Source organism: Sphaerodactylus townsendi, linkage group LG05 (assembly GCF_021028975.2).
Source record: "Sphaerodactylus townsendi isolate TG3544 linkage group LG05, MPM_Stown_v2.3, whole genome shotgun sequence".
In the NCBI taxonomy this organism is placed as follows: domain Eukaryota; kingdom Metazoa; phylum Chordata; class Lepidosauria; order Squamata; family Sphaerodactylidae; genus Sphaerodactylus; species Sphaerodactylus townsendi.
Genome location: NC_059429.1, coordinates 136,998,790 through 137,016,827, shown reverse-complemented (window position 1 = coordinate 137,016,827; position 18,038 = coordinate 136,998,790). Strand labels below are relative to the sequence as shown.

At 46.7% G+C, this 18,038-nt stretch overlaps 1 protein-coding gene across 1 annotated transcript in view; it reads left to right on the top strand.

The window, feature by feature from the left end:
* The first annotated feature begins 2,914 nt into the window (after positions 1-2,914).
* The window catches only part of CDK5RAP1 (CDK5 regulatory subunit associated protein 1), a 31,898-nt gene continuing 16,774 nt past the window's right edge, over positions 2,915-18,038 (top strand). The window contains 6 exon segments of the mRNA XM_048496407.1: positions 2,915-3,037; positions 6,124-6,461; positions 9,010-9,113; positions 14,876-14,910; positions 15,768-15,868; positions 17,515-17,725. Of these exon segments, the coding sequence (XP_048352364.1) occupies positions 6,149-6,461; positions 9,010-9,113; positions 14,876-14,910; positions 15,768-15,868; positions 17,515-17,725 (764 nt within the window). The 5' untranslated portion in view covers positions 2,915-3,037; positions 6,124-6,148.

Below are 18,038 nucleotides of genomic sequence, written 5' to 3'. Positions count from 1 at the left end.
GGGATGCTGAAGTCTGTAAGGCAGTTATCCAAGTTCATAGTGTACTTAAACAGCCTGTAGTGCCAAGATGTAATGAAGTGGAACACAGATCTATTGAGACATCACCTGCCTCTGAGGACAGTATTCCAGAAGAATTTGCAAATGAAGGATGTCATATTAAATCCCTTCTGATCAAAATGACGAAGTTTCCTGACTGGAAGAAGTTGCAAAGAAGGGACAAATATATAGCTAGAATAATACACTTTTGGAGAGAAGGCATAAAACCCACCTGGGATGAAGAAAGAAAAGAGGAGTATGAAACTAGACTGTACTTCTTGAGAGAGTGGCCCCAACTTTTCTGTCAAATGGAGTTCTATATCGAAGGTTCAAATCTAAAAGGAGAAGATGTAGAGCAACTTGTGATCCCTTACACTCATCGGAAGAGAGCTCTGGAAGGTATCTATGATGAAATGGGTCATTTTGGAATTGAAAGAACTTTGGAATTGGCTAGGATAGATTCTTCTGGCCTAAAATGGCACAAGCTATAGAACAGAAGTGCCGCAATTGTGAACGCTGTAAAGAGGGAAAGCTTGGTGAGTAGAAAGAGCAGCTGAATTAGTTAACATAAAACATATGCTCCTTTAGAGTTAGTCTGTATAGATTTTTTAACTCTTGAACCTGATGTAAATGGCACCAAAAATATTTTAGTAGTTACTGATCATTTTACCAAATATGCACAAGCATACCCCACTCAGATCAGACTGCAAGAACAGTAGCTACAACTCTGGGAAAAATTTTATATGCCATTATGGATTTCCTAGAAGATTCCACAGTGATCAAGGAGCAGCCTTTGAGTCGGAACTGGTTACAGAACTGAGTAAAATTGCAGGAACTAAGTCCCATACAACACCATATCACCCAAGAGGAAACCCTGTTGAGAGGTTCAATCGCATCTTTTAGACATGTTGGGCACATTAGAGGTAAATAAGAAATCTAATTGGAGAAAGTACATAAACCATTAGTTCATGCTTATAATTGTACCAAAATGATACTACTGGAGAATCTCCTTATTTTTTAATGTTTGGAAGACAACCATTACTACCAATTGATTTGTGTTTCGATAAAGTCGGCTAAAGGAGCAAACAGAAGTAACTCATCAAGAATATGTAAGAGACTTAAAACGCAGGCTTATGCATATGATCTGGCCACTCAGGAAAGTGAAAAGCATCAGCAAGCCAACAAACTAAGATGGGATAGGAAAGTCATCAAATCAACCATTTCAACAGGAGACAGAGTGCTAGTTCAGTAACTTAAGCCCCGTGGATGCAGAAATTAGCTGACCGATGGGAACCTGTTGTGCATATAGTTCTGGAGCAACCTGATGAAACCCTTCCTGTTTACAGAGTCCAATCAGAAGATGGCAAAGGTGTTGTTCAACTCTGCACCGGGATATGCTGAGACCATGTGGTTTTATTTCCTCCTCTGAGGATAAGGGAGTGATTTGGACAGTCCAGAGAGTCCTATTAGTGGTAGGACGAGACAAAAGTTAGCTGATGTGAACTCAGTAGGAGAAGATTGTGCATCCACATCTAACTCTCTTTCAGACCTCAATCCCATGGCAAGGGAATTCACACCAAGCTCCCCTTCCAATGAGGTTACTGCAGTCGGAAATCCTTGTAAGAAAAGACAAGGGAAGACAAGGTTGTGCTGTCAGATTCACCAAATGTGGTCCCTACCAGTACAGGGATCTCTGGGGAAATTAGTAACCTACCCCTTAGACCGCAAAGAGTTAGAACCCAGCCTACTAAGTTAGCTGATTATGTTCTGAATTTTTCGATGAGGTTAATTGGAGTCAACACTCCTACTGTAATATGTCATTGTTCAATCATTTCAAGAGTTAAATTGTAAATACTGTCGAGACGACAGAATTTTAGTGGGGGAGAATGTAACCCCTGTGTCAGAATGGGATGACCCAGAAAGGGGTGGAGTCTGAAATGAAGTAGAATGCTGCAGAACTCATGAGGTTGGAGGAAGCGAGACTTCCAGGCTGGGACCTTGATTGATTTTATTAAGCCCTTAACACCTTGTTTAAGGTAACTGCAATGTTGTGGGGAACTAGTGGGAAGGGAGTTTATTTTTTTGCTATATTGTAAATGTTAGAATTTATTGTTTCAGGGTTTTTGTGTATGTAAATGGTGAGAGTTTTCTGGGAACCTTCATCATCTTGAAGCCCATTCACCAAGCCTCAGAAGTCTTCAAAACCAACCACCAGCAAAGAAGAATTGGACTTGGCAATATCAGTAGACTGTAAATAAGGACTTGAAAATGCAAACTTAACAGGACTGCAAAGTGTAAAGGTTAAATGTTTTAAAAGTGTTATTTGTTAAGTAAAGTAAACTGTTTTGTTTAAATTTGGTTCTTTGCAACTCCTTCCAAGTACTGCCCCACAGAACCCACAAGCTGAGGTTACAAAAGCCTTCGACAAAACAAGTAGAACAAGCTTCGTTCGCTCTGGCAGAGAGTCAGTTGCTTTCTGTAGTGGCGAGCGAGCTATTGCTTGTGGCCATTAAGCGCACAGTCAATAAACGTTGTACTTGCAAGTGCATTTGGAATAGTTGGCAACCCTATTCCGCCCAGGCGACCCTTCAACAGGCCTTGCCCAGCAAGTTCCACTGGGTGGATTTCTGCCTGCTGTGCTGGTGCTCAAAAAGGGAAGGGAGCATTGCAAGGAAAGGGGGGGGCAGGGAAAGCCTAAGTATGTCTCGGCGTTGTCGGGGGGGGGGGGGGGGCTAAAAAAGGGGCGCTTCGGAAGGTCTGCAAACGAAGCCTCCCTAATAGGAAAAAATCCTGGTTTAAGGAGGGGGAACTCTTTGTGCGCGGAACCTCGAAGCTGCGGGAGCGGTTTCCAAAGATGCGGGGAGGGATTTCGTTGACGCACCGAAAGCAGCTGGAGGTGCCCACGTGGGTGGAAAGCGGACCGGCGGGCTGGTGGCGCCTGCGCGGAACAGCGGCCTGGAGGCGAGCCCACCTTGGGCAGGCTCCTCTGTCTCTCCGGCAGGTGGGTTTGTGCCCCCTTGGCAGGGCTCGGCTGCGGGCTGCGGGCTTCTCGAGGGGCATTGCCTTCAGCCCCACCCCTTCCCGGCTGCTTGTGCTATGTAGGGTTGCCAATCTCCAGGCGGGAGAGGGGGATGGAGGTCGTTTGGAATCGTAACTGGGCTGTCATCCCCCCCCCCCCGGGAGGAAATTATTACTTTGGAGGGCGGGATCTGTGACTTTGCACGCCACTGAGGTCCCTGGGCTCCCCAAACCACACTCTCAAGTCTTCAGGACTTTCCCATGCCGGACCTGACAACCCTGGTGGCTGTGTCAGAGTTGGACTGGGTGGCATAGCAGCAGCTTTGCATGGCCAGCTGGCTTGCAGGTGCTCCTGAGAACATGGCCAAAGGATGCAGTGCCAGGTTGGGCGCTTCTGATGTCTGGTGCAGGAGAGGAGAAACTGAGCTGTGCTGGAGGTATTGCGGAGCAGGGAGGAACAGGGAGGCAGCAGATTCATTGAGGGCCTGGCCTGGTATTTATTGGGATTTGTGTAAGCCATTTTAATATTGGCTAAAAAAATTCCCAGGGTGGGCAGACTTAAGCAGTTTGCAGTGCTGATGAGGCAGTCTTGGAACTGCAAAATGGGAAGTAAAATCATAGAATCATAGGCTCATTCCGCACATGCAGAATAATGCACTTTCAAACTGCTTTCAGTGCTCTTTGAAGCTGTGTGGAATAGCAAAATCCACTTGCAAACAGTTGTGAAAGTGGTTTGAAAACACATTATTTTGTGTGTGCAGAAGGGGCCATAGAGTTGGAAGAGACCTCTAGGGCCGTCCAGTCCAACCCCCTTCCATGCAGCAACACACAATCAAAGCACTCCCGACATATGTTCATTCAGCCTCTGCGTAAAATCCTCCAAAGAAGGAAACTCCACCGCTCTCCGAGGCAGCGGATTGCACTGTCAAACAGCCCTGACAGTCAGGAAGTTCTTCCTAATGTTTACGTGGAATCTCTTTTCCTTCACCTTGATTAATCCGTAGCCTATTCTCTGAGGCAGCAGAAAACAAGCTCACTCTCTCATTGGCATGTCATCCCTTCAAATATTTAAACATGGCTATCATGTCCCCCCTTAACCTTTGCTTCTCCAGACTAAACATCCCCAGCTCCCTAATTTGCGCTACTGCTAAGGCAGTCTTGGAACTGCGAAATAGAAAGAAAAGTCACACCATCCCATCCTGATACTCTTGTTTGAAGTATCCACTTAGTTGAAGAATTTATTCCAAGTGTAGAATCTTGAAATTCTACACACCTATATTGAACTGCATACTTTTGGCCTTAGCTGTTCTTCCAGCAGTGTACTGCACTGGTCAGTTTCAGCACACGTGTGTTGCATTTTTGTTTGTTCTGTTTGATGTGTGCTATCCAGTCATTGTGTACTTATTGATATATGTTGTTCCTCTTGTCTCTTCTTGTAAGTTTTTATTGCAGTAGCCTCCGGTAGCAAACTTCTGCTGGCCCCTGGCTCGAAAGACATTTAGCTGGCCTCAACCAGAGTTCTTTTCAGTGGAACTCCTTGCCACCTGATACTAGGGCCCTGCGGGATCTTAATCAGTTCTGCAGGGCTTGCAAAACAGAAATGTTCCACCAGGCCTTTGGTTGAAGCATCTATGAAATTAATGTGCTATGTCCAAAACAATATAAGATTCACAAACACGCGTGGCACATAGGTGCAGACTCAAGCAATTTATATTACCTGTTAGTTACTTGTAAAGTATGCCAAATTGTTGGCTATTAGACTTATCAAACTATTATATCTCCATAACACATATATATCTCCACTTTAAATCCAATTCATGCAACAATTTATTACAAGACAACCTTCTCTCAAGTCCATAATCATGTATTTGTTAAATCAACAATGTCCATAATCTTGTTGCGTCAATGATGGACATTGTTGGTTTAACAAATACATGATTATGGACTTGAGAGAAGGTTGTCTTGTAATAAATTGTTGCATGAATTGGATTTGAAGTGGAGATATATGGGTTATGGAGATATAATAGTTTGATAAGTCTAATAGCCAACAATTTGGCATACTTTACAAGTAACTAACAGGTAATATAAATTGCTTAAGCCAGCGCCTATGTGCCACGTGGGTTTGTGAATCTTTGGTTGAAGCAACCATGAGTCTGATCTACCTTCCTGCGACTTTATTCCCTTCTCCCCCTTCTAACTGAACAGTGAATTGATTTCTGATGGGACAGAGTTAGATCATTTTTAGCCTGTGTTGGGGTCCCCTGTGGACATCTAATTAGTCACCATTTGGATGACTTATATTTGTGTTTTAATGAATCAAGTAATAGTGCTATTGTGAACTGGTTTTATGATGAATCGACATATTTTAAATTATACGTGTAAGCCTGGCTGTGGCTGGGAAAGGGCAGAGTAACAAATCCAATAAAGTAAAACAAATAAAGTTGGTAGCATGTGCTTTCTTGCGCTCATGTGTTCCATGAACAAAATGTGTCACGTCTGAAGCCTCCTTTGCAAAGGCTGCTAATTTTATTTATTTTTATTTATTCTTTAAACTTCTATACCGCCCCATCCCCAAAGGGCTCTGGGCAGTGTACAACAAATAATCACATATAAAATAAAACAACTAAAACCTTTAAAAGCAGCGATAAAATGAGCACTATAATAACTAGAATGACTAAAAGTGGCATCCAGCTACCCCATCTCTAGAATCCTCTCTCGGGAGGAAAAAGTGGCAGATCCCAAGATGGCAGGAGGCCCGAATGTAACGAACCAGGGAGAGGGGGGGCACCATCAACGGCTGGATCCTCCAAAGGCCCGGCGAAACAACTCCGTCTTACAGGCCCTGCGGAATTCGGTAAGATCCCGCAGGGCCCGGACAGCAGGTGGAAGAGCGTTCCACCAGGCCGGGGCCAGAGCCGTAAAGGCCCTGGCCCGCGTGGAGGCCAGCTGTATCATCAAGGGGCCAGGGACCACCAATAAATTGGCCTCCACTGAACGGAGAGGCCGTGCTGGGACGTATGGGGTGATGCCGTCTCGAAGATAATGAGACTGATTTGTGTGCCGTTCCAGGAGCTGAGAACCACCTATCAAGAAGATGCAGCCCTTGCAGTGCATTCTGGGAAGTGCCAAGTTGCTGCGCCGGAGGCCTGCGTGCTGGACTTTGCGATCGGCACTCCGAGCTTGGGGTTCTGCTTGCAGTCTGGATTCTGGGACACACCCAAGGGAAGCGAAGGACACAGGAGGAGGCTTAGAAGCTTTTCGTGCCAAGTTAGCAACTGGACCGACAGTGCAGCATTTCCTACAAGGTGCTGTCCCTGCACAGGGAAGTCGCCATTTGCCGGATGATGCAGAGGAGGGCTTGGATCACTACCTGGGCTCCAGTGCCCTGGCTGAGGAGCCGAGGAAAGGTTTGTGTTGGCCGTGTTGCCTCGTCTTGACCATCACAGCCTTCTCTTTCCTGAGCTGAGGCTTCTTTTAGTCCTGGGAGGATAAAATGCACATTCTATATTTTGCCGTTTGCACAGGTAGCAAACCAGCATGGTGTAGTGGTTAAGAGCAGGTGGATTCTAATCTGGAGAACTGGGTTTGATTCCTCACTCCTCTGCCTGAGTGGCAGAGGCTTATCTGGTGAACCAGATGTGTCTCCGCACTCCTACATTCCTCCTGGGTGACCTTGGGCTAGTCCAGTGATGGCGAACCTATGGCACGGGTGCCAGAGGTGGCACTTGAAGCCCTCTCTGTGGGCACTTGCACACAGAGTTCATCATATGCCTTCCATCAAGGAACTGAACGACTACAGACCAGTTGCTCTAACATCTGTAGTTATGAAAACTTTTGAAAGGCTAGTGATGTACCATTTGAAAACCATCACGGATCCACTGTTGGACCCCTTGCAATTTGCATACCGAGCAAATAGATCGACAGATGATGCTGTTAATATGGCTTTGCACTATATCCTACAGCATCTTGAATCGCCAAAGACCTATGCAAGGGTCCTCTTTGTTGACTTTAGTTCAGCATTCAATACTATCAGACCGGACATTCTTCTAACCAAACTAAATCAGCTAGCAGTACCTGAGCATATTTGTAAGTGGATCACAAGCTTCCTAACAGATAGGAAACAGCAGGTGAAGCTAGGAAAAATTACATCAGACACCTGTAAAATGAGCACAGGGGCCCCCCAAGGCTGTGTACTTTCACCACTTCTCTTCTCTCTGTATACCAATGACTGCATCTCAAATGATCCATCTGTTAAAATACTGAAATTTGCAGATGATACAACAGTGATTGGTCTCATTCGAGACAACGATGAAACCGCATACAGACGGGAGGTTGAACAACTAGCCTCGTGGTGCCACTGGAACAATCTAGAACTGAACACACTTAAAAACCGTAGAAATGGTGGTAGATTTCAGGAGAAACCCTCCCATCCTACCTCCTCTCACAATACTAGACAACACAGTATCAACAGTAGAGACCTTTAAATTTCTAGGCTCCATCATATCTCATGACCTGAAATGGACACCTAGTATCAAAAACTGCCATTAAAAAAGCTCAACAAAGAATTTTCTTTCTATGCCAACTCAGGAAGCTCAAACTGCCCAAGGAGCTGCTGATACAGTCTCTACAGAGGAATCATTGAGTCTGTCATCTGCACCTCTATAACTGTGTGGTTTTGGTTCTGCAACCCAACAAGATCGACACAGACTTCAGAGAATAATCAGAACTGCAGAAAAAACAATTGCTGCTAACCTGCCTTCCATTGAGGACCTGTATACTGCACGGTCAAAAGGGCTGTGAAAAGTATTTACTGACCCTCGCATCCTGGACATAAACTGTTTCCAACTCTTACCCTCTAAACCCCGCTACACAGCACTGAACACCAAGACAACTGAACATAAGAACAGTTTTTTCCCGAATGCCATCACTCTGTTAAACAAATAATTCCCTTGCGATAATGTCAAACTATTTATTATATAATTATTATATAATTACTGCACTACTTTTTTCATCATTCCTATTACCCATCTCCTCCCAATTATGACTGTATGACTATAGCCTGTGCTGACATTTCATTTTATTTTATGATTTTACATTTTATGTTTTTATTACTATTGATTGTTTCCTGATTGCTTACTAGACCTATATGACAATCATTAAGTGCTGTACCTTATGATTCTTGACAAATGTATTTTCTTTTATGTACACTGAGAGTATATGCACCGGAGACAAATTCCTTGTGTGTCCAATCACACTTGGCCAATAAAGATTCTATTCTATTCTATTCTATTCTATATGGGGGTGGAAAATCACCACCACCCCACACACACACATCTACTGAGAAGAGTTTGGATTTGTATCCCCCCTTTCTCTCCTATAGGAGACTCAAAGGGGATGACAATCTCCTTGTCCTTCCCCCCTCCCAACAAACACCCTGTGAGGTGGGTGGGGCTGAGAGAGCTCTGAGAAGCTGTGACTAGCCCAAGGTCACCCAGCTGGCGTGTGTGGGAGTGCACAGGCTAATCTGAATTCCCCAGATAAGCCTCCACAACTCAAGCGGCAGAGCTGGGAATCAAACCCGGTTCCTCCAGATTAGAGTGCACCTGCTCTTAGCCACTACGCCACTGCTGCTTACCAAAAATGTTCCTGCTTAGCTTCCACAATTGGGCTAGCCAGGGCCATCCAGGTCAGCGTTAACTGCAATTGACAACTTGGGAAAACATCTCTGCTTTTAGAAAAATTCAGTGACAGAATGAAGAAGGTTGTGGTGTCTCTTGGCTTGGAGCTAAAAGGAAGCTTTCGAGACCGTCTTTGGTTTGGGGTCTTGCCTGCCATTCTCAGGTGAGAGAGAGTCCTGGAATGGAACCTTGGCAGCTGAACTCCCCCCCCCCCCCCCAAATCCCTCCCTCCACACACAGAACCAAGCATTTTCTTGTATCCTCTTCCCTGTTTCAGTGTACCTGGAGACTTATGGCTGTCAGATGAACGTCAACGATACGGAGATCGCCTGGTCTATCCTTCAGAAGAGTGGCTATCTCAGGACCAGCAGACTGGAGGAGGTAAGATGGATCCCGGTGGCTTTGGGAGAGAGTTATTATTAAGAACATAAGAACAAGCCAGCTGGATCAGACCAGAGTCCATCTAGTCCAGCTCTCTGCTACTCGCAGTGGCCCACCAGGTGCCTTTGGGAGCTCACAGGCAGGATGTGAAAGCAATGGCCTTCTGCGGCTGCTGCTGCTCGAGGCACCTGGTCTGCTAAAGGCATTTGCAATCTCAGATCAAGGAGGATCAAGATTGGTAGCCAGAGATCGACTTCTCCTCCATAAATCTGTCCAAGCCCCTTTTAAAGCTATCCAGGTTAGTGGCCATCACCCCCTCCTGTGGCAGCATATTCCAAACACCAATCACACGTTGCGTGAAGACGTGTTTCCTTTTATTAGTCCTAATTCTTCCCCCCGTCCCCAGCATTTTCAATGGATGCTCCCTGGTTCTAGTATTGTGAGAAAGAGAGAAAAATTTCTCTCTGTCAACATTTTCTACCCCATGCATAATTTTATAGACTTCAATCATATCCCCTATTCAGTCATATCCCCTATTGCTAGGTCTTTCGTGGTAACCCTTCACAGGTGGGGCGGGGGAGGCGGGGAGAGACTCTCATTACCTCACAGATGAGGCTGAGCTTGTCACAAGCGAGCTGGGAACCAAAGAGGTGGCGAAGTCCAGTAGAAATATATTAAAATATGTTAAGTCTACATTTTATTGTACTATGCTTTGCTCTTAATGATAACACTGGATCATCTTCAGAGGTCTTGATTGCCTCTATGATATATGTTTGACCAAACGTAGTTGATTCCATTGTGGTTCAGGGCAGGTCTGCCAAGTGGGTTTCTTTGGAAAAGTTACCTAGTAAATCGGAACTTTGTAAGATTCATAAATGTAAACCTCAGATACATATGGAAACACCATTCATTTTTTGACCTATGTAAAGCAGAAAGGACTGTAAATTAGATTGTATGGATTAAAATTTGATCTGATATTTATTGACCCCTTATTGACCTCTGAAGAAGATCCAATAGGATTGAAATGCATCGGGTCTTTTTTCTGCTACATTCTGGGATATTTTATATATGATCCCAACATTTGAGGCTTGGTAGCTATTTGTGATATGTTTTGTGATATTTTAGGTGTTTTTGGATACGGACGTATATGTTCTATTTATATTTTTCTGTATGCCGTTTTACTGTTATGAGTGAAGCACAATGCAATAAAATTTAATATATGTAATATATATTAGACTTCTGAACCTCTTTGCTTCCTAAGAACATAAGAACTAGCCTGCTGGATCAGACCAGAGTCCATGTAGTCCAGCTCTCTGCTACTCGCAGTGGCCCACCAGGTGCCTTTGGGAGCTCACCTGCAGGATGTGAAAGCAATGGCCTTCTGCTGCTGCTGCTCCTGAGCACCTGGTCTGCTAAGGCATTTGCAATCTCAGATCAAGGAGGATCAAGATTGGTAGCCATAGATCGACTTCTCCTCCATCAATCTGTCCAAGCCCCTTTTAAAGCTATCCAGGTGAGTGGCCATCACCACCTCCTGTGGCAGCATATTCCAAACACCAATCACACGTTGCGTGAAGAAGTGTTTCCTTTTATTAGTCCTAATTCTTCCCCCCAGCATTTTCAATGGATGCCCCAACCTGGTTCTAGTATTGTGAGAAAGAGAGAAAAATTCCTAGCTCGCTTCTCAGGTTGGGTTTGGATTTTCCCCCTTTTCTTTGGCTGCCAATTGGCCCAAGTAGACCCCAGCATCCTTTGCAGCTGCGCACGGGATCCAAAGGTACATCACCTGGATGAAGTGGTCCACCTGTGACTCAGGGGTTGGGGCATCTGAGTGGCACACGGAAGGTTTCAATTTCAATCCCCGGCATCTCCAGTTCAAAAGGACCTGGCAAGGAGTGCCTGAGACTGTGGAGAGTAGCTGAGCAGACAGTGCTGACCTTGAGGGACCAGAGGTTTGATTCCATGTAAGGCAGCTGCACCGGGGGGGGGGGGGATGTGGCGGCAGTGGCTTCCTAGTGCAGCCGTCCCTGGTTCAAATCTCTGGCATCTCCAGTTAGAAAGGAGCTAACAGCAGATGATTTAAAGATCCTTTCTCTTCCTGAGACCCTGGAGAGCCACTGCCAGTCTGAATAGACAAGACTGACCCGTGATGGACCGAAGTCTGAGGAGTCCTCCTCCTCCTCCTTCATAATAATAATAATAATAATATGCACTGAAGGTTCGGATGGATGTGCCGCAACACCCCTGTCTAGGCGACGGGCGTATTTTTGTCCGCCCGCGGAGACTTATGGATCCTATTGGTTTCCTGAATGCTCTGCGGGACTCTGAACCCACCGGCACCCTTGATGAGCTAGTGGGAGACTGGAATTCCCGTCTCTCCGATGCCATCGAGGGAGATTACACCAGCGTCCTCGCCCCGCTTATGACTAGCCCCTTGGTATGCGAGGAGCTCATGCATATGAAGCGGGAACTTAGACGACTAGAGCGAGTGTGGAGGAAAGTCCGTGACGAGGCGACACGAACATCTTATAGGATGTTTATGAAGGCCTATGAGATATGGCGGCCGAAGGAGGCTAAGAGAGTTTTCTTCTCCTCCTCCAGCGTCCTGCTAGCTCCCGCCGGCACAATTGTTTATTATTAGGTCTTTGACCTCACTGTCTGAGGGGTCTACAAATTGTCAATTGGCTATTAGCTGTGAGGCATTTATGAGCTTTTGCAGACAAAGTCATGTCGCTCCGCCAAGATTTACCTGCCACCTTAGAGACAATACCATGAACTGGAGGCTCCCTTGCCGTCTTCTGGCCCTTTGTTTGGCCCAGTTCTCCCTGCTCGGAAGCCGCTGTTGACAGGGCTCCTGGCTGCTGTTAGACCTACTACCTGTCCTCTGGATCCGTGCCCCTCCTGGCTTGTTAAAAGCGTACAGTAGGGCGGAGTTACTGACTCCACCTGTTGAATATCATCAATAGCTCCCTCGAGCAAGGGAGTTTTTCCTGGTGGGTTGAAGGGAGGCAGTGGTCCGCCCACTCTTAAAAAAAGACCATCGTTAGATCCTGGTGATCTGGCCAATTACCGCCCGTTTGAATCTTTTCGCTTCTGGGAAGGTAATTGAGAGAGTGGTGTTGGAGCAGCAGGGTTTCCTGGAGGACACATCGCTTTTGATCCCTTCCAGTCCGGTTTCCGTGCTGGGCATGGAAGCGGAGACTGTTCTTGTCGCGTCTAGATCAGTCTCGCTTACAACTAGACCCGAGGCGGTCGGTAGCTGCTGGTTTTGTTAGATCTAACATGGCGCTTGATGTGGTCGATCATGACCTTTTGACCCAACCGCCTGGCCGCTTCGAGTGCGAGGCACTGTCCTTGAATGGATTGCCTCGTTTCTCCGGGACCGGACGCAACAAGTGTGGTGGGGATCAAAGCGTCCCGAGGTGCTCACTTCATTGCGGGGTGCCTCAGGGCGCTACTGCTCCCGCCATTATTTAACATCTGCCCTCGACCCTTATGCTCAGTTGGTGGAGCTTTGGGCTGACGATGTCATCAGTTTGCTGATGACACTCAGCCCATTCTGTCGATGGAGGGGGGGAGCCGTCACCGCCCCTGCGGCTCTCCAGCATTGTTTGGGGGGCGGTGGCTGGTTGGTTGAAACAGAGCAGGCTGAAACTGAATCCAGCAAAGACGGAGATCCTCTGGCTGGGACGGGGAGGTTGGGGATTTTCAGCCGCCCGGTGGTGGGAGGGGGGCTGTATTGGCACTTCAGCCTCTGTCCTACGTGGGGTCCATCTGGATTTGTCTCTTTCGATGGAGACCCAGGTGGCCCATATAACCCGGAGTCGCTGCTTCTACCATCTACGTCAGGCCGAAGGCTGGTCCCCTTCTTTCCCAAGCTGACCTGGCCTGTGGTCCATGCAACGGTCACCTCCAGGTTAGACTCTGCTTCAGCTCTGGGCCTTCCCTTCGCGTCTGATTCGGAGATTAAAATGGTCAGAATGCAGCGGTATGCTCACAGAGGGGTGCCATGGGAGAACATATTACCCACAATGCTCCGCCCGCTTTGCACTGGTTACCGATCGAATTCGAATCATTTTCAAGGTGTTGGTGTTAACCTTTAAGGCCTTACGGCCTGGGACCTCCGGTACCCTGGGACCGTCTTGCTTATGTCCCAAATAGGCCTCTCTTCAGCAGAGGCCAACTGATCCCTAGCCCCTCGATGTCACGGCTGGCCTGCACCAGACCCAGAGCCTTTACAGCTCTGGCCCCTGCCTGGTGGAGCAGCTCTTCCATCAGCTGTCCTGACCCCTGGGATCTTGCTGAGTTCATGGGGCCTGTAAGACTGAGCTGTTCCACCGGGGCCTTTGGGGAGACCAGCCATTGATAAGGGGCCCCCTCCTCTCTTCTCCCTCGTTGCCATGACATCATGGAGATCCCAAGCCACCTTCCAATTGGGGTTTATGGGAATTAGGAGAGAATAAATCCTGAGTTAATTAATGCCATTTTAAATATAGGGAAGGGTTTATTTTATTCTTATTAGAGCTGTTTAATCTATATTTATTGTATTTAAAATGTTGTTGTGCTCTATCCATGTTGTACACCGCCCTGAGCCCTTCGGGGGAGGGCGGTTTATAAACCCAAATAATTAATAAATAAATAAATAAATAATAATGATAATAATAATAATAATAATCATCATCATCATCCTAGGTCCTTGGGAAGGACTCGATATTCAGAGATGAATTCCAGACACTTGTGCTGTGTTGTTATGTGTATAATAATAATAATAATAATAATAATAATAATAATAATAATAAAATTTTTAGTATACCGCCCTATCTCCGAAGGACTCACGGCGGTGTACAGATAAAATGCCTTAACAGACCAGGTGATCGGGAGCAACAGCCGCAGAAGGCCATTGCGTTCACATCCTACATGTGAGCTCCCAAAGGCACCTGGTGGGCCACTGCGTGTAGCAGAGAGCTGGACTAGATGGACTTTGGTCTGATCCAGCTGGCTTGTTCTTAAGTTCTTATGTTCTTATGTTCTTAAAACATCATCTAAAAACATACATATAATTAATAACAGTGCATCTTAGAGCATGCGCCCAGCCCTTCTGAGAAACCCTCTAATGAAAAAATGTGGGTCCTGATGATGGTATTGGGGCTCATGGGGGGTAATTGAAGGGAGGGTGACAGGGCACCCTCAGCAGCCGGTCTCTCCAAAGGCCTGGTGGAACAACTCAGTCTTACAGACCCTGCGGAAATCCCCGAGGTCCCGCAGAGCCCGGACAGCTGGAGGGAGAGTGTTCCACCAGGCCGGCGCCAGAGCCGTAAAGGCCCTGGCTTGAGTGGAGGCCAGCCACATCTAAGATGCTTCATGTGTTCAAGAGGGGGTGGGCAGGGGCTGTCTCCTCCACGCCGGTGTGGTCCTGCACAAAAGGAAGTGGGCCATGCACTACCAGGTTTGCATCCATGTCTGCCAGTGTCCTGCAACCCAAATCAGCCATTGTGCGTGCCCATCTGTGCCCAGATGTTCTTGCAGGCTGTGTATTCCACTGTCGAACAGCCCTGACAGTCAGAAAGTTCCTCCTAATGTTCAGGTGGAATCTCTTATCCTTCACCTTGAAACCATTACTCCGTGTCCTAGTCTCTGAGGCAGCAGAAAACAAGCTTGCTCCCTCTCCGACACGGCTTCCTTGCCCTGCAATCTGGTCTAGCTGTACAAATTAAAAATGGAAACTCTTCACACACCCCCCCCTTCTGTTTTTTTTTAATTAGGCGGATGTGATTCTGCTGGTCACGTGCTCCATCAGGTCAGAATCTGTTTTTTTTCCTTTGGTATTCAAAGTGGTGTCAAGAAGTGTAAAGAAGCAGCAATTAAAGACATGCAGAGGGACCAAATAGCCAGAGTCTGCCAGAGGGCTTGGGGCTGACTAGAAAGAAGAGCCAGCAGCTTTGAACAGGGAGGGTCCCAGATGCAGTCCGTAGCAGCACTGCAATTTAGATCACAGGTGTCAAACTCACGGCCCTCCAGATGTTATGGACTACAGTTCCCATCATCCCCTGCCAGCATGATGCTGGCAGGGGATAGTGAGGCTTGTAGTCCCACAACTCTGGAGGGCCATGAGACTGAGCACCCTAAGACTAGATGAAGAGTTCCTCGGCTGTCCCCCACCCTCATGACGAGAAGAACACGAAAGAGTGTTTTAAACACAATTGAGTAAAGCCAAGGATGGTGACGGTGAACTCCGCGGCTTCGTGGTGATGTGTTTGGGGCTGTGTAGGGATGGGTGGAGGAAGGGGAAAGTGAGGATGGGGTATGAGTCTGAAATTGTGTGCATCGAGGAATGCTGCTGTAAATTTTGTTGTGCGTGCACAATGACAATAAAATGCTTATGATTATGCTAAATATGAGGATAAGAGCCCCAACCTACCACACAGGCTTGACGCGAGGTGATGTCTTAGAAGTGCTGGAAGAATGGAGAAAAATGGCTGTATAAATGGGAAGAATTATGACTGTTCCCATCTGCTTTAAACTGTTCAACTGCCACAGGTTCCTTTTTGTCGGGGCAGCACCCGATGTATTTGGGGATGGCCCCGGAGGAATGGGGAATGTTTTCGGCACTGAGAGCTCAATGATTTTCTTGAGCTGTTATTGCTTCTTTTTCAGGGAGAAGGCTGAGCGGACCATCTGGAGCCGCCTGCGACAGCTCAGAGCTCTGAAATCCAAGCGGCCTTCCTCACGGGCCCCTCTCCGCATCGGGATTTTGGGTAAAGAAACTTGAGGGGAGGAAGACTCCAGTAGTGGTCTTGGCATATAGACAAGCCAAGTAGTGACCCTTTCTCATGTGGGGTGCAGATTCCAGGGGTTTTTTTTTAGTGTCCTGGATGATGGAATCAAGGGGAATATGAGAATATATTGACCTGCACGGGTCAAAAAAAGGGCTGTGAAAATATTTACTGACCCCTCGCATCCTGGACATAAACTGTTTCAATACTTACCCTCTAAGCATTAAGCTACAGAGCACTGCACACCAAGACAACTAGACATAAGAACAGTTTTTTCCCGAATGCCATCACTCTGTTAAACAAATAATTCCCTCGATAATGTTAAACTATTTATTATATAATTATTATATAATTACTGCACTACTTTTTTCATCATTCCTATTACCCATCTCCTGCCACTTATGACTGTATGACTATAGCCTGTGCTGACATTTTATTTTATTTTATTTTATGATTTTACATTTTATGTTTTCATTACTACTGATTGTTTCCTGATTGCTTACTAGACCTATATGACAATCATTAAGTGCTGTACCTTATGATTCTTGACAAATGTATTTTTCTTTTATGTACACTGAGAGCATATGCACCGGAGACAAATTCCTTGTGTGTCCAATCACACTTGGCCAATAAAGATTCTATTCTATTCTATTCTATTCTATTCTATTCTATTCTATTCTATTCTATTCTATTCTATTCTATTCTATTCTATTCTAAGAAGAGCCTTGCTGGATCATCTAGTCCAGCATCTCAGCTCACACAGTGGCCAACCAGTTCCTCTGGAGGGCCATCAACAGGGCTTAGAGGCCAAGAATATTATAAGAACCTCAGAAGAGCCCTGCTGGATCAGACCAGTGGTCCATCTAGTCCAGAATCCCATCTCACACAGTGGCCAACCAGTTCCTCTGGAGGTCCAGCCACAGGGCAACAAGGCTGAGGCCTTCATAAGGACATCAGAAGAACCCTACTGAATTAGATAGAGGTCCTAGTCCAGCATCCCTTCTCACACAGTGGCCAACCAGTTCCTCTGGAGGTCCAGCCACAGGGCAACAAGGCTGAGGCCCTCATAAGGACATCAGAAGAACCCTACTGAATTAGATAGAGGTCCTAGTGCAGCATCTCAGCTCACACGGTGGCCAACCAGTTCCTCTGGAGGTCCAGCCACAGGGCAACAAGGCTGAGGCCCTCATAAGCACATCAGAAGAACCCTACTGAATTAGATAGAGGTCCTAGTCCAGCATCCCATCTCACACAGTGGCCAATCAGTTCCTCTGGAGGTCCAGCCACAGGGCAACAAGGCTGAGGCCCTCATAAGGACATCAGAAGAACCCCACTGAAATAGATAGAGGTCCTAATCCAGCATCTCAGCTCACGTGGTGGCCAACCGGTTCCTCTGGAGGGCTAACAAGGAGGCACAGAGGCCAAGACCTTCATGAGAACATCAGAAGAGTCCTGCTGGATTAGAGCAGTGGTCTACCCCAGTCCAGCATCCTCTTCTCCCACTGTGGCCAACCAGGTCCTTTGGAGGACCAACAGCAGGGCATAGACGCCAAGACCTTCATGAGATTCATCTCCTTTTTCTTCTGCCTGGTTTCTTATCCACACTGTCTGTTCTCCATCATCTGCAGGCTGCATGGCAGAGAGGCTGAAGGAGAAGATCCTGGACCAGGAGAAGATGGTGGATGTTGTGGCAGGCCCGGATGCTTACCGCGACCTTCCCCGGCTCCTGGCAGTGGCCGAAACCGGCCAGCAAGCTGCCAATGTCCTGCTGTCCCTGGATGAAACCTATGCAGATGTTTTGCCGGTCCAGACCAGCACCAACTCCACATCAGCATTTGTGTAAGTCACACTGGAATTCGTTGCTGCTTGGAGAAGGCGAGGGGTCTGTAAGACAACACGCTCTAAAGGCTCAGGAAGACTCAGGAAGTTGTTTTCAGACATGGGTGTAGTGGTTAAGAGCAGGTGAATTCTAACCTGGAGAACCAGGTGGGATCCAGGCTGCCTTGTTTTTTGTTGGGTGGGGGGTGTTAATCAAGTAAAGGGATACAAACATTCTCAAGTTCTAAGAAGGTGGAACTATTCCATACCTTAACGTTGCTCCATTTTTGTGTATTTATTTCATGCAAAACATGTAGCCACCAATCCTGTAGAA